Raw genomic sequence first — 16783 nt, 5'->3', positions numbered from 1 at the left:
TAGAATGTGCTGCTTCGGGTTGTTTGTTTTTTTTTTTATTTCTATTTGATTGTTTTTCAACAATTACTTAATTTACTGATGTAATTATTCTAAAACAGGTTTTGTAATTGGAACTTGTAAAGTTTAGCCATAATCAGGCCATGAACAACATAAAATATAGTAGTTCTCTGGGTTATTCATCAGAGAGATCACAAAGTCTAGGATAGATGTTTTTAAATAGACACGGTTAACACCCCCATCTCTCAGAATATAGAAATCCATTACAAAGAACTTTACTTGTGTATATTTACAAGAAAAACAGTGTGATTTTGCTAAAGTTGAGATACAGAGCCATGTTTGAATCTTAGTGGTGTTTGTTCTACTGTATTTTTGATTCATCTGTGCACTAAAAAAAAAAAAAAGGAAGAAAAAAAAGAAAAAGCACTGTTTATATTGCTTTTATGGATTTTTGAAATCCTGTCTATGTGCTTCATCTTTATGCCAATTTGTTGCTGGTATCACCATTTAAGCTGCAGCATTTGTATCACATCTTACGTTAAAACAAAACCTGTGGGTTAATACATAGGCAGCTATGCCAGCCTTTGAGTAGGAATTAATTGCTGTGAAGAAGTCTAGACAGTTTGTGTTCTTAATGAGAACACAGTGAAAATGGTGTGCTGAAATAACCTTAAAATAGTTCTTCAGAAATGAAAAAATGCATCATTTTTTCCTTATCAACATAGTTTGCTCCCTTAACTTGCTACTGGTGACAGGGTGTTTATTGCTCTCTTGTCAGTTAAGTGTTTTCAGGTGACCTTCAATAACAGTTAACAATTGTACAGGATCATAGAGTCATTGAGTTTAGAAAAGACCTCCTAAGATCATCCAGTCCAACCATTAACCTAGCACTGCCGAGTCCACCATGAAACCATGTCACTAAGCTTTACATCTACACATTTTTTGAAGACCTGCAGGGATAGTGACTCAACCACATCCCTGGGCAGCCTGTTCCAATGCTTCACAACCCTTTCAGTGAAGAAAGTTTTCGTAATATCCAACCTAAACCTCCCCTGGCCCAACTTGAGGCCTTTTTCTCTTGTCCTACTGCTTGTTGCTTGGAAGAAGAGACTGGACCCACAACTTGCTACCACCTTCTTTGAGGTAGTTGTAGAGAGCAATATATAGTTAACCTGGTAGTTCTAACACATTTGTGATGAAATTCTATGTGACAAAATAAAAAACATTCTTTTTAGTAAAATAAATAAATACAATTGTAAAGATGTTAAAGGTAACTGATAGTACTTCCATTAGGTGGCAGATTCTGAACCTACTTCTGACAAATTAGTATATATTACATGTAAAATACTGCTATTTATAGATGATAGTATTATCAAGGGAGGAGAAAAGTCACTAATAATTCATTGTCATTACAGATTTCATCGGAAGTATACCTATTTAGCCACATTAAAGGGAAAAAACACCAACAAGCTGTGAGAGAAAACAGTAGCATACAAGGACGGGAGCTTTCAGATGAAGAAGTGGTATGTTGTGTAATAACTTTTACTATTTCAATTTCCTTCTGGTTTTATAATACCGTCCAGCTGAGTAGCCTAAGAAAGTCTTTAAAATTCTTATGAAGGAATGGAACTGTTTGTGTTAGCATGGGTTTAACAGTGCCTTTTTGGGTATAGTATACTAATGAAAATGAATGAAACAAACAGTGGATTCAAATACTAAAGGCAATTTCTGTTTGAAATAGACTGTGTATAAAACTGTGACTAATTGCTCTACTACTAATCCAAAGCTATTTTTCATATCACTGTATTTATCTTTTTGTCATAAAAGTCTGATGTGTTATGTTCCATGAGTGGTCTTTATTTTCATTCATTTTATACCTTTCCAAATAGTAAATATTCTTCACTGCTTTTAAATAAAACCCACTTCAGTAAAGCTGTAAAATAGCTTATCCATGAGGATGAACCTTCCAGGTACTAGAACAAATAGAAGTCTCCTTTAAACTCAAATGCTATTATTTATTATCTCACCTTGGCCACGTCTAACTTGTTAGCATCTTGGACAATCCCATAGCTATTCCTTTCCCTTTATCTTTTGCTTCTTCCAAATAGCTTTTGAGGAGGAAGTAAAGAATCTCGCACTGTCTTTTTGCAGCAGGTTTCCAACCATTCAGATATTACTGCTCAGTACTTAAAGTACTTGCTGTCTTGTTCTTTCCTGCACGGTTCTTGTTACTATTTTCCTAGAGAAATATTCTCTTTACAGCTCATCACTGCCACAAGTACCTTCTTTTCTTTTTCAAAAAGCTTTGGAAAGTTAAATCACTGAGGTACTGAAATCCCTAGGGGCAGTTATCACTGGAAAAATTGAAAGCCTCTGTGGAGTTGCCATTTTGCCTACCCCTTCCTAACTTCAGTGAAAGTACATACTTCTCTGTTTTTCTGCTCTTTTAGAGTGGTTAGTGGAATTTCTTTTGTTTTGAATTTGATTTTAGGTACTGGGTTTATCTAGTTGGATGTAAGGGAGAAGCCTTCATACTGCATCTAGCTTCCTAGAAATAAATGTAAGCTGTGAGATTTCCCAGAATTCTTTCATGTCTATGCATGCACCAAGGAGTGGACAATTGGTAACACTGAGGTTTCATGCAGCTACCTAGTCTTTATTTGTATCTAGCTAACCACTTCTGAGTGGTTCTTACTGTTCCACTGCCTCAGATGAATATGGAAGAAAAAGGCGAACTTTTTCTTTGTTCTGAGGGTAGTTATATGCAATTTGCAAGATTAGATTTGGCAGCTTAACACTTCTGTCTTCTAGAAACAGGGATCATCTTATAACAGCTGCATTTGTCCCAGTTGGTGAAAAAAGAAATTCCACTAGAGGGCACAGATATCTCGGTTTTTGTCGTGTCCAACACCATATGCTTAAATCCGCTGCTTTTTCAGCAATGTGAGCTTGAGATCAAGATGAAGGTTCAGCATATGAGACTTTTCGAATGAGTTCTTAGTGCAGGAGTAAAAGGAGAGAACGGTTTAACTGAATGAACAGTCTGACAATTACAGAAGCAGATTTTAAATAGCCTTAATCTAGTTGGTGTGTAGTATTTGACATACTGGCAACATAACAATACTTCCATTCTTTTGTGTATATATATGTGTGTGTGTATGTATGTATATTTTAATTTGTATCTGTGTTTTAAATTGTCTGAGTATACAATTCTGAACTGTATTGTAATCTGACATTTCCCTGGCCTGACGCCCACCCCAGTTTTCTCTTTTCAAGGAACAGAAGTAAGACATGCATGCTAGAGGTTTGGTTACTGTAAAGTAGTAGAAAAGCTATTTTATTTCTCAGAGCAATCTGCTTTGTGTACCTTTTTATTCAGCACGTGCAGTTAATATCAGACTTTGTCTCCTCCACAAGTAAAAGCACTCAGTAACTTTATGTAAGTTTTGAAGTACATTAAAACAAATTTCAAGAGTATCATGTAGAAGTAAAACTGCAGTCCAGTGAAGCACTGTAATATATTTGGTTAGTTATTCATCACTGTTTTCAGTTTTTTAATCAGTGAAGATATCTGTAGTGAGAACACACTTGTACTTAAAGTTATTGCTTGTCATCTGTGATGTCTTTCGATTATATACGTCTTGTCTGTGACCCTTCTTCTTTGACATAAAAGATTTTATTTATGTCACCTTTGACCTAATAAAATTTCACCTTTAACGTTATGCACTTGACACCTCAGATAACTTACTCTTGATCTTTGACTCATTTTGTTTTAAGCTTGTTAAGCATAATAGGTAGCTGCCTAGAAAGAAATATTCTTTTATTGTAATCTGGCCATAGAATTTCTTCATTATTGCTTGAAGGAAATTAAATGTATTTGTTTTGTCCATATCTGTAATGCAGAAGGTAAGATTTAAATAGCTCCTTAAGACTTTGGGAGCTGATTTAAGTGCCTGCTTGTACAATACATGTATGCTTTGGTACGGTAAGGGGTTCTGTTGGTTGATTTGTCTGTAAGCAAAAAGTTAAAAGTCACAGTACTGACACTTTTTTTTTTCTAGGCCAGGTGGGTGCTAATTAGTTAATCTTGCCAGATTAAAAAATAAAATAAAATTATATTCTAGATTTTTTTCCTTTGCTATTATCTGTAGGTTCTTTAACAATTTCAGAGATAAAAGTATGCTTTATACTGTAGCAATTTTTCCTGTTCTGGAATTAAGCATATATTGTGCAAGTACTGACAGGTAGTATTAGTTCTTAACCAATAAGATGAATTCACGTGTAAATGTGATTTGTTCGGTGAAATGTGGAAAATAGTTTTGTTATGAATGGAGATACTAAAAATATGAAGTCGTTTCTACGACTGTGTGACAGCTTTATTTTATCTCTGCTTTTGGGACTTTCTTCTTTTGGGGATTTATCAGTCTCCAGCTGAAAAGGATTGAGATTTCTCTTAGAGCAAAATTCTGTTGCTTTTGAAACTGTGTTTATCACATGAAAGCAAATTAACTTCTATTCACTTTTTTTTTTTAACTTTTAATTTTAGTTCAGTCTCGTATAAATACATACATTAAGGTAGCTGGTAAAGCTCTTTCAACAAGGTAGGATTTGTCTTTCTTTTGTTACGCTGCTGAAATCTGCAGTGCTGTCATTGCCCCGTGTCATTTCACCATTATCTTCAGGGCGGTAACAATGTCCTGCCTACATTCCCGCTCTGTGTAGTTTTTGGCCCGCTTAAATGCAGCTTTTGTTCCACCAAACTTACAGCTTTACCTTCTTTTTACACTGCTTTTTTCTATCCTATTGATTTCCTGCTCCCTGCCTTACTGTTCATATTACTCGCAGAATACGTGAACCGTGTGTGCAGTTTGGTTTCATCGATGGCACTGGAATCAAGCTATGACTAATTTTTTTTGCTGAATCAGAGCCTGTGGGAGACACTGGGCTTTTCATACAAAGGCCACTAACATGACTGAAACAGTGCCCACTCAAAAAGCCGTAGGACAACATACGCTACCTGATCAGACTGAGGAGTAGGTCTCTTCGGGGACCTTCTGTGCTTTGCTCCCACCTGTAGCTTTTAAAGGATTCATTTTTATGTTCCTCTTTCCTTTTTTTTCCTTATCTGTCTTGTCTATCCTAGTTTGCTTTGAGAAGTACTCTTAACAGTAGTAATCCTAGCTTCCTTCTTTGAACTGTTATCCTATCTCTTGTCTCTATCTCCTGTCATTTAAATAGCATGGTTTTAGGCGACATTAAGAGTATAAATCATGTAATTCCATGCAGTCTATGAATGTTTCTAATAAGTGAAGGGTACTTCTAAAAAACGAACAAAATAGGTAACTGGCAGGGGTTTGGTTAATTTGTATGAATTGAATGCTGGGGTTTAATGGAGGAATATTAATGAATTTGTGTTTGCATATGTGAAAAATGTGTGCTTTTATTTATCAGGGAGGAAAACTGTTTTACCATGATAAGGATGAAATAAAGAACTTCTTAGAGATCAGGTCAAATGAAAATACAATCCTGTGATGGAGAGAAGCAGTTGTCTGAAGATTGACAGTGTTAAGATGTGAGGGTTTATAGAAAGGCATGGCTGGTGGAGCCCACCCACATACCTTTTAAGAAAAAATCAGCCCGATGGACTACAGCTTGCTGTGCTGTGTGGGTTGTCAGGCTGGCTGGGGTTGCAGTGCAAAAGATTTCTGGCATAGGTCTGTCTAGATTGTAGTGGGGTCTGATTTACAATGTGCCGAACTGCTCTGGCGCGTTCCCCTGGTACGGACACTGTTACACTGGCAAGGTTGTTCTTCTGCCAGGATGTGGTAAGAGGCTGCCTGGAAAAGCAGAACTGTGCTGGTTCGAGTTCTGTTGCAGCCATGTAAGGTTTATAGCTAGTGCAGCACACCAGCCGAGTTGATGTTGTAGTTTTCATTCCTAAAAGCTTTTTGGGGGTGTGGGGTTGTTTTTCTTTAAGAAGTCAAGCTGTTTTCTCAAAGTTGTATGCTGCTTCCAGTATTTTTTACAGAAGAAATTACTGAAGGAAAGAGATGTGGGAGTGTTTTCATGCCTGACCTTTCCTCTTTTTCTGCTGTATTTAAAAGGGATTTTCTTGTCTAGAGAATGTGTGATGCCTGGACTTTGCTGTTTTTTTAACCTTTAGGTTTTTGTTAAAAATTAAATTATCCATCTTTGTTTTATAGCTTCAGCCTTAACGTTAACGGGAAAAATGCTTTTCATTTTTCTTTCTGAATCAGTGCTTTCCACTTTTTATACAAATGAACAGTGCTGTCCTATGAATTCCTAGTCTAACTTTTCCAAAAGATACAATTAAGCAAAATGGAAAAAGATAGCAGTAAAGATGACCAATTTTTTCATTTAATCTAATAGAGGGGTTTGGTGTAGTTATTGCTGTGGGTCTGTGGTCTTTCAAAATTGTTATATAAGATTAATATATCTTTTTTTTCCTCTTGAACTTTCACATGTATGTTAAATGTCAGCTTGAATTGTGTTGCTAAGCGTGTTTTTAGCTATCTTAATACTTAGTTTCACTTAAGCTAATGAAAGTTCTCAGCATTCAGCTTTAAGCTCTCCTGTCGTAGTTAATTACTCAAAGGCTTTCATGTGGCTCTGATTTTTTCAGCTATGAGCTCTGTGTGCCGAAGGTGTGCAGCTTGGGTCTTACTTTGCCGTGTATTTGCACTCCAGTCTCTTTCAAACATCTGTTATGACTTCAGTGATCAGATACCAACACTGCAATACAAGGGGGTGACCTTGACTCAGATCTGGTGGTATATCGTACTTAACTAATTTCTGAGTAATGCAGCGGTACCTACACCCTGATCAAATACTGAACAGGATTCCTGTTTCTTTTACCTGCAGAGTTAATATAGGCTCCATTGCAAATGCACACTTTTTTGGCATCTGATTATAGTTTTCCAGCCACCATTTATTACTGTTTCATTTTTTTTTTCTTTGAGGGGATAAAACTCATGACAGTTGCAGTGCTGGGTATTCCATCCAGTGCAAAGGTTGTAAGAGGAGCCTTCACAGAGACACTGGAGAACAGTGCTCTGGAGGATGCGTTTGCAGTCACATATACTAGAGGGAAGCAGCAGGTGCAAGCTTTGAAAAGCTCAGTGCACAGGGTGCTGTTAGAGTTAATCTAGACAAGATATTTCCAAAACTTTGTTTACAGTAGCCCATTTGTCTTCTCTGTTGCTCAGTAGAAACAAAGTGCAGATCACCTACAAGTAAAACCTGCCCAGACCAATATAGCCTCATGTTCTCTTTTCGTTTCTCTTTTAGAGGGTTTGTATGTGGCTAGAGGAATGGAATTAGGCCAAGCATCTGTGGTCCAAATTTGTTTATGGACCTTTCATACCTGTTGGATAACTGGAGTCCGTTCAATACAGGATCTCTTGGGCTTCATAATTCTGCCATGGATGCATTTGCCTGGAAGAAACTGTCATGATTTGTCAGGGAATTAGGAAGTTCTATCCATGATGCAGCTTGCAGATCTCTCAGTACTCCATACATCGACTAGCTTTTTGTACTTTCAGCAGCAACAGCTTCTTGCATTTAATATATTATGAAGTGGTGTTTTTCTTGGCAAAAATCTACATGATTAATTGTTTATTGGCTGTGTTAGATCATTGCCAACAGCTGCACCCTTCCTCCTTTTGGCTTTGATATCTCAAATGTTCACAGCCAGCAAAAAAAACTACTGCTGGCAAGGCCAACTGTACTCCCATTTCCCCTTTCTCTTGCTTGCCCTTGCAGCCAGGTGACAACATCAGTGCCTTCCAGCTTTCTGCCATGCTTTTCATGTCCAGTGAGCAGAATTCTCCCTCTCTTGGAAGAAACAGCTTTACTTTGCCTTCTGCTCCCACAGCTTGAAATAACAAGTAGAATGGTATTGAAAGTCACAAGGAATATCTGAACCTACTGTTCAGAACATTATTTGCTATATATTTTAATGGCAGGCTGTCATATCATTGAATTTATGGGCAAGTAGGTGACTAAAAGTACAGTCAGTGTGAGCGGTAAGAATAGTATTTACTTTGGACACACTAAAAAAGTAGTCCCTTATTTTTAAAAAAATAAATATTTTTAAACTGTAGAAGTGAGTGGGGAAAAAAAAAAAACTTTTATAGTGAAAGGTCAGTCTTCAGTTTTGAATGTATAAAAAAAAGTTTTTTAACGCTCTGTATGATTTTTTTTTTTTTTAATGCTCTACAAAGCTGGTGAAGGGCCTGGAGCACAAGTCCCGTGAGGAGCAGCTGAGGGAACTGGCATTGTTTGGTCTGGAGAAGGCTCAGGGGAGACTTTATTGCTCTCTACAATTATTTGCTCTCCTGTTTCTCTTCCTGAAAGGAAGCTGTGGGGAGCCAAGGGTCGGCCTCTTCTCGCAGATAAACAGTGATAGGGCTAGAGGGAATGGCCTCAAGTTGTGCCAGGTTCAGGTTGGAAATGAGGAAACATTTCTTCTCGGAAAGAGCAAACAGGCGTTGGGACCATCCCTGGGGGTGTTCAAGGAAAGGTTGGATGTGGTGCTTAGGGACGTGGTTTAGTGGGTGACATTGATGGTAAGGGGATGGTTGGGCCTCTGATGATCTTGGAGGGCTTTTCTGACCTTAATGGTTCTGTGATTCTATACTGATCATCTAAAGCACATTCTAATGCAGAAATAGAGTGAATAATTAAAATACTGATTTTGAGAAAATGTTGGAATATCTATTAATTTTTGTATGTGTTTCTGTGCATACAAAACACTTGTCTTAATTCTTATGAATGGTAACAGGTAAATACCTTCCTTATTTTGAATCTTTCCTGTGTTTGAGTTTGTATCATCACTTGTATTATAACAATATTTGATCTCAAACAATTATATTTCAGCATTAATGACTGTCATAGGCTATAACGTTGAAGATTTGAATTTTGCATTTGATATAACTCAATTTACTTCAGCATCTGTTTTCTATATTAAATACTGTCCTAAGCTGTGAGGAAAAAAATGAGACTATTGAGGAGTTTTGTTGAAGCATGTAATAAAATCGTGAAAAAATATTCCTGTGGTAACGTGATTTAGAATTGAACCTTTAAAAATTTCCTCACAATTTGGCAAGTACATCTTTTAAGTGATTATATACAAGTAAGAAGCTGTTCTTCCTGGCACTGGTAATAAATATCAAAAACCTTTTAAAATTATATTCTGCAGTTACAGAAAATTGTTTATTTTGAAACAGGTAAAGAAACTCTGCGAGTTAATCCGAAAGATATATATGGGCTTCAGAATAGTTGCTTATAGATGTGATAGAATGTATGCCTTATGTAGCTTACAGTTGTACAAAATACTCAGTTTGCTGTTGACTTTTTCATTGAAGTGGTAAATGAATGACATCAATTAAGATGTGATCTAAGTTACTGCAAGTATTTCTTAATAATCTTCCTCATTTGTATTATTTTATTATTGATATGAGAGGAAAACCAAAAAGTGCTGGGAAGTTCTGAAGATCAAATTTCAATAAATAGCTAGTGTCAGATATTTTTCGAGTTGCCTTGGTCTGCAGAAATGGGTTAGAAAACTTACAAGAATGCCTTTTCTTTCCAAACTTGTGAATTCAAGGTTGGAAAGAATACAAAAATAATATGAATAACTAGTCTTAGGGTATTCTGTCACTTCAGCTTCAGTCCTGGCCAGGACCCAGAAATGTAGATGGGAATGAGAATGAAAAGAAATAGAGAAAAAAAAAAATAAACTTTTCAGATTTTAAGAAGGTCATTTTGGCTCATTTTTTGGGGAGGTGGAAGTCCAATAGCCAAATGGGTTTACCACTTACATGAATTGGTTAGCTGACACAAAACGGCAACATAGCTAATGAAGCACTGGGTCATTTTTCATATAAAATGGGCTAAACGTTGGAAGGGTCAAGCTTTGACATGCGTGTTGCTGTACAGCAGGATCTAACTGCAGTGCTAGTTTGTGGTAGCACAGGTCCCTCCAGAGCTTACAGAAACCAGCAGAAAATACATGATATACTGTCTGATGATCCTGGCAACTCCTGTCCATGCCTGACTAGCTTCAGATGGGAGGATTTTCAGTGTTTTCTTTCCCTGGCTGCTACTGCTACATATTAGGGAGAATATTGTGCTTCATGAGAGCTACCGTGGAGCAATGTGTGCTCAAGAGAATACAGGATCTTAATTTATGACTGCCCTACAGCAACAAATGCCAGACTGTCATTTTTTCTCAGCTTGAGCAAATCCAGATGGCTTACTATAATATTGTCCTACCTACACAATCTCATCCTTGGCAGAATTCATAAGATGACAAGGCTTATTTAAAAAGAAAAGATAGGAAAAATAAGTGTTGGTGTTATGTTCACTCCTAATTTTAGAATGAGCAAACTTTTTTAGGAAGAATTCAGTTTGGCACATCTTCCATCACAATTTAATAGTGCTACTGTAAATGTAGTTCATATTTTGGTTGTTTTCTGTAGTTCGGTAAGATTTTACCACTAATTTAAATATACTGACTTAAGATGTGTTTATTGGAAAATGTTTCTTTGTATTCCCTGTTTGCTATTTTTTAATGAAAAGTAGTGTCCCATAGTTTTTTAATACCTTGGTGGTGTTGCTGTATTAATTTTATCCTTAATCTAAGAACAGGCTTTTTTTTCTTGTAATGAAGCATTTTATGTTATAATCTTCTGATGCTGGAAAACTGTTTAAGTACAGAGCTTACACGCTTTAAGTCAAATTATAACGTACATTGACGCACGCAGCTCCAGACGTATGCAGCTTGGACTTGGCATCTCTTCTGCAGCCACATGACAAAATGTCGTCTCATCACAGGAAGGGTTACAGTCAATAGGTGAAGCAAAATAAATAGACACAGACGAATATGGAAACGTGAAAGAAAACAGTTATTGGCATTCAAGAGGGTAGCTTTTGACTTTTATGGATTATGATTAAGGAATTTTAAGTGAGGGTGTGAAAGAAAAAGTTGGGAAGACTGCAATTTTTTGAGATATCCAGTGTGTGAAGAATGAGAAAACAGAAAACTGGTTATGGGAGAATGTAATGTGGCAGTAACAGGGACAAACACTGTAGGTAATGTAGAGGTTTTTATGAACTGTCTATCATGTGCAGAGACAGGGTTAGGAAAAGGCTTTAGCAAATGAATAGCAGCCTTGACACAGAAGTGTCAAAGAGATTGGGTAGGAAAATAATTTTTGGAGTTGCTTGTGTTCTGGTTTGACAAATACTGATATATGCAGCATTTCTTCTATCAAGGTCAGACTCATGGGTGGTGTTGCTGTAATCAGGACGCAGACAAGAGTATTGGTCATGTGAATGGGTATTGCAGGAAGAGGGAGTCAATTAGAAAATTTCTTCCCCATCTCTTGTATTTTGGATAGATCACCAAGATTCAGAATCCTCTTTATGGTGTGGTTTTCCTCGTCCAGTCTAAAGTGCGGTGTACTCAACTATGTAATGTCTCACCATTTTGTAGATTTGGTGCAGTGTTCATGGAAAAACTTTTCAATTATGTTTGTTTTGGAGTCTGAAAATTTTACTTGATTTTAGAGAATAATAATAGTAATTCTTTAATCCTTGGACTTGAAGCTTGTCATATAACGAAGAGATTTAATTTGGTGTATAGAGAAAAGTTTGGTTATAAGAAGTGCTTCATCAACTATAATTTATCATCTTTAAGATAGGAAAAGAACTGGGTAGCTTTTCCTGTTTCAGACAGTTGAATGGGACTAAGCAATAACCGGCAAGAATGTGACTTCATGGGTGACCTTACTAGTTTTAGCTATATTATGGTTTTGGCAACTCAGTTTCTCATGGAGTTTGTAGATGAGGTCCATCTGTTGCATTTGGAAAGTGTCAGGATTCTCAATGACTAGAAGTCAAAACAGTTGAGATGCAGGAAGAGGAGAGGAAAAGCAAAGATGCTTTTGGTAAATAATCTATTTTTATCCTCTGCTGTGTTGAGGCTGCAGTTTTACATGTGCATTTCATGTCAGTTTCTATCACTTTGCTTGTAAATGAAGTAGTGACATTTTGTACAGAAAATTTATTTATTTTGATTTAAAGAGATCTTCAGTGTTATATTAAAACTATTTAAAATTTGTAAGGCTCAATTCTTAAAGACCTCAAATACTAGCATGTATATGTACAGAGTACCATTAAATATCAAATTGTATGTATTTATCAGGTTACTTTTATGTATCATAAGCTTTAACAGTTAGAGAGTCTCCTCCTCAGAAACAGGTACAGTATACTTTAAGGTTTTCAAAAATAGCCTTTAATTTAGGTGAACGCATTCACTAATTCACCACACTGGGGGGAAGTAGCAGGAGCATTTCTACTCTACTGCATTATCAAGGTACCACCATACAAGAATATACAGAGGGAATTGTACAGACCATTGTGAAGAAATATACCAGCATTCAATTCCTCTTTCCCTATTTTGCAGCTGTACGTCACAGTGTAGAGCAGACCAACTTTGCCACTTTGTGGTGTAGATTCTTCTAGGTTCATGAAAGTTAATACCTTACTTTGCAGTATAATTGATACCAACGCTGCAAATTAAAGCAGGAGTTATCAAGTATGAAAAATGATGTCAGAAAGCTGATACTTAATGACCATCACAGCTCACTGGTGAGCTGTGGTTCTGTTTTTATTTTTGGAATCAAAAGAAGTTTAGCATTAGTAGTTTTCCTGGGTTAGTCCTATATTCTGCATCATTGTTGAAAGCAAAGCTTTTGAGAATCTGCATAACTATTGAGATTGTGGTTTCTTGGTTTCTACACCAGCAGAGAAAATCACCTGATTTTGTGGTAGGTGTGAATACAGATCTTAATAGCAAGCTTTCATTAGAGAATTTACATAATACAGCTTTGCATTTATAATAGCCTAACATCTCCAAAGATTTGATGGTTTACTAGTATCTGAGGGTTTGAGGTAATTAACTATCTGTCAGAATGTGCTCAGCATAGCACAGAATCAGACCAGTAATGTGCATTCATGCTGTCTGGAAACCAAACCCCAGAATGCCTCTATGGTGTGGGTAAATTAGTCTTAATATTTCTTACTGGATTTACTGTTTACTTGTATAATACTAATTCTAAATAAGTAAAAAGCTTTAAGGAAGAAGTGAATAGATTACCTAGTTATTCTACATTACCTATATTAGAAATGAGAGAAAAATAACCAAAACACAGTGATGAAATTGTTGCTTAAATAAAAGCATTCAGAAGATGAAGTTAGTTTATTGTCTAAGCAGTGTACTGGCTTGACTCACTTTCATACACTTAGAGCAATTACTTTTTTAGTACGTTAACTTGTCTGGCCGATGATTATGCAAATCAAATCATTCATGAACTTAATTTGAAGGGTTGAACACACAGTACTTGAACATGGCTTAGGGGATTTAAAGGCCTTTCTTTTTCCAGATAACGAGTAGGAGCTTTGTGATACCTGGGAATAAATATTTCTGCACTGCACCGAAGCACAATATCAGCAGCAGCCATCTGCCCAGACTCAAGTTGTCATTCAATGCTGAGCTATTAGTTATACGTGTACTTGTTTCACACCTGAGTAGTGATCTGCCTGCAGTGATAGTCCTGTGCTTTGATCAGTATGTTGAAAAAGTGATGGGCTTTGTGACACAAGGTGTTATTACTCTAGTCCAACTTTCAGGAGCTGTATGTATGAAGTCTGATGTTAATTCAAACTGCCACACTTTGAAAGCTGAGAACTCTGAGAAACATCCTCACAAAAGTAAGTTCACGTGAACAAAATGGTTTGTAACCACCCTTTGTGGTATTGACAGCAAGACCTCTTTTGGCCCTCCCAGGCTGATAAATGAAATGTGCTTGTTGAATGCTGTGGTTCTCTGTGAGTCTTCTCTGAAGCCACGGATGAGACTGGGAAACAGATCTGAGTGTCTGCTGAGGGATACTACAAGGCTTTGTCTCACTCCTCGTTTCTGCCTGTCAGAAGTCTGATGACAGGTTTGCTGTTGCTCTTGTGTAGCATGAAGACAGCAAGTTGACTGCACCTGAATGAGGACATTCTGCCCCATTTCTCACGTGGTGTCCATTTCAAAGGGCAATATTAACCTCATTTTGCTCTGGCTGTCACTCAAAGGATACAGCAAATAGTTTGAAGACCTGATGAACAAAAAAATCAGTTTCACTGTTGAACAAAGATATAGAACATTTCTTCTAATGTTCATGATCATTTTTTAAGTGTTTCATCACACCCATAGGATGTGATGTATTTAAACTGCTAGGAAACAACCCTGTGGAGGGGTACTAGTTCAGGGGTGCATGCGAATCCCATCTTGTTAGACTTGTTGAATAAGTGAACACCCTCAAAATGCCAGCAGCTAAGTACTGTGAAGCTTAGTACCTGATTAATATCATACATAGCTTGCTCTGAGAAAGTCTGTTCTTTTCTTAATATTGAAAAACTTGAAACCATCAATTGCCTGTGATGTTTGAGCCTCATGACAAGGTTTATGTTTGTCGTAAGGAAGTTTCAGTCAGTGACTGCTATTTTCAACTGGGGTATTCATCTCTGAGGAGACAGAAGTAACTTGGAGCTTTGTAACCAGCACTGCGTGTTAATGTGTGCATCTCTGAACTGGTTAAGAACTAACTCATCAGATGTCGGGGTGTGTTGCTCTCTTGTAATACTGTGTCATGCTTTAAGGGGGCAGCCTTCTGAGATGCCTTAAGAAAGTTTTCCTTGAAGCAATTCTTGCTAAAATGATGTTGATAGTATTAGTGGGGAAGAAATGTTTGATCTGACTAACGGGAAAAATTCTTATAAAAGTTTGTTGGACTTGCTGTTTCATGTGACTAATACAGTTTCCATTGAATTACTTGGATAATAAATTGGGGGAAAATACTCAGATATACTGGGAGTTGGACAGGGTAGGCAGTATAGCCAAGTTAAAGGCACTGTCTCAGAAATTGCTTAGATTTTTATACTTTATTTCTTATGTCTGATATTCATTCAGTATTCATCTTGCATTCATATGATTTAAGATAGAAATTTCAATTACTATTTTGACCAAATATATATTGCTAGGTTATATCATGCTCTAATGCATTACAAAAACTAAAAGGTCTTTTTCCAGGAAATTTCACAAAGATTTATTTTGTTTTCAACAAGCATAATACTTTCCTGAATCAGTGAAAGGACCAGTGGAAAAAAAAAAGTTTATTTTCTGAAAATATTGTCTTTAAATTTTTAGCAGTTCAACTTTTACTTTGAATTTCAAGTATACTTAAAAAAAAAAAAAAAAAAGAATAACAGCTTCTCATTGTGGCACTAATTTTCAAGCATAAATTATCCTAATGAGCAGTGGTGGCTTATACTTCATAATGTGTTCAGTATTATTTAAAAAAAAAAAACAAATATAAGCCTTGTTATATTAAAAATGTAGTAAGTATATTCTAGTAACTGGCATGAAAATATTTGCTTCTTGTTATTTGATTGTTATTATAAAAATGAACCTGATAAAGTTGGGTTTTGTAGCCACGTATTTTTCAGCTGAAATGGACTAGTTGAGGATGTTGTAGTGGTTTAAGTGGGTCACTTTTAATGTTTATATCTTTAAATCAGTATAAGTTTCTTGCACTGACAAGGATCTGGAGTACACCGTTCAGAAGAGGTTAAATTAAGTAATGCACATTAAACTGGAAAGTATGTCTAGAAGGACAAGAGTAGAAATTCTTCTGTGCCATTGAAAACTAACTTGATGCATCAAGTGCTTTGAGCAAATTTCTGGCTTGAGGGAACTGAGGAAAAAAAAAAAGGTATTGAGCAGTTTACCAGTGTTTCTAGAGGTGTTGGGCATGTTTTACATTGTCTAAGTGTGCAGTTTCTGGGCAGCCTGCTGGTCACTGGAATCATTACAAGGATTCAAGTGTCCATGCATAGGTAGCATAGGTCAATCCAAATTGGGGACAACTCCAGGGGAATAGCTTTTTCAGTTTTTCACATCAACGTTAGAAATATTTATTTCAAAAGTAGACTTTGAACTGTATTGGGGTAACCTAGCTTGAAAGTACCTCAGAATAAACGGGAATAAATGAAGGGTAGTTTCTTGTTTTTAGAAGTACATGGTCATCCTCAGTTAGGTACTTCTGTTCTAACCTTAGGACAGGCTTTTTCCTATTTTTCTGCAGATAAAGAGTTTAGTGTTGGAGAGTATGTAACATTTTCCAGTAAAATAGTGAGGTAACTGCATTTTTCAGTTATTGTCCGCCACCTCTTCTTTCAAGTCTTGTTTTTTTTTTTCACTTGAAGTTTTTGTAGTTAGCTCGTAATTGTCTTGAGTGTATTGTTATTTTTCTGGAATATAAACAGAGGAAGTGTTTCTAGTGTTTAAAATTTAGTTTTACATTTATTAATTTTCTTCACCTTTTGTTAAGTATTTTCCACTACTTATTTCTGGGAAGGTAATCTATAAACACTATAAACACTACCATGTACTGTAAGATTAAATATTTCAATATTTTCTGCAGGAGCACCTGTCATTGAAAAAATACATTGTGGATATTGTGATTGAGAGTTCTCTTCCTGTGGAACCACTGAAAGAAGGAGAGGAAAAACAAAAAAATAAAAAGAAAGCCAAAAAGTTAAAAGCACGGATGAACTCCAGGTAGTAAAAGCTATTGTTCTTTTGTTTGTTTGTTTATCTGTTTTAAGTTTTATTCTGAACTTTACTTTTTGTCCTTTAGCATGAGTGCCATGG

At 36.3% G+C, this 16783-nt stretch overlaps 1 protein-coding gene across 8 annotated transcripts in view; it reads left to right on the top strand.

Moving 5' to 3' along the window:
- Positions 1-16783, top strand: part of SCAPER (S-phase cyclin A associated protein in the ER) — a 159653-nt gene that overhangs the window by 54197 nt on the left and 88673 nt on the right. For all 8 annotated transcript variants that reach the window (XM_072043465.1, XM_027465593.3, XM_027465591.3 and 5 more), the window contains 2 exons: positions 1413-1520; positions 16554-16690. In XM_072043465.1, the coding sequence (XP_071899566.1) occupies positions 1413-1520; positions 16554-16690 (245 nt within the window). The remainder of the gene's footprint in view (positions 1-1412; positions 1521-16553; positions 16691-16783) is intronic.

The sequence above is a fragment of the Anas platyrhynchos genome, chromosome 11 (assembly GCF_047663525.1).
Source record: "Anas platyrhynchos isolate ZD024472 breed Pekin duck chromosome 11, IASCAAS_PekinDuck_T2T, whole genome shotgun sequence".
Classification (NCBI taxonomy): domain Eukaryota; kingdom Metazoa; phylum Chordata; class Aves; order Anseriformes; family Anatidae; genus Anas; species Anas platyrhynchos.
The sequence above is the reverse complement of the archived record's forward strand: the minus strand, read 5'-3'. Positions and strand labels throughout refer to the sequence as shown.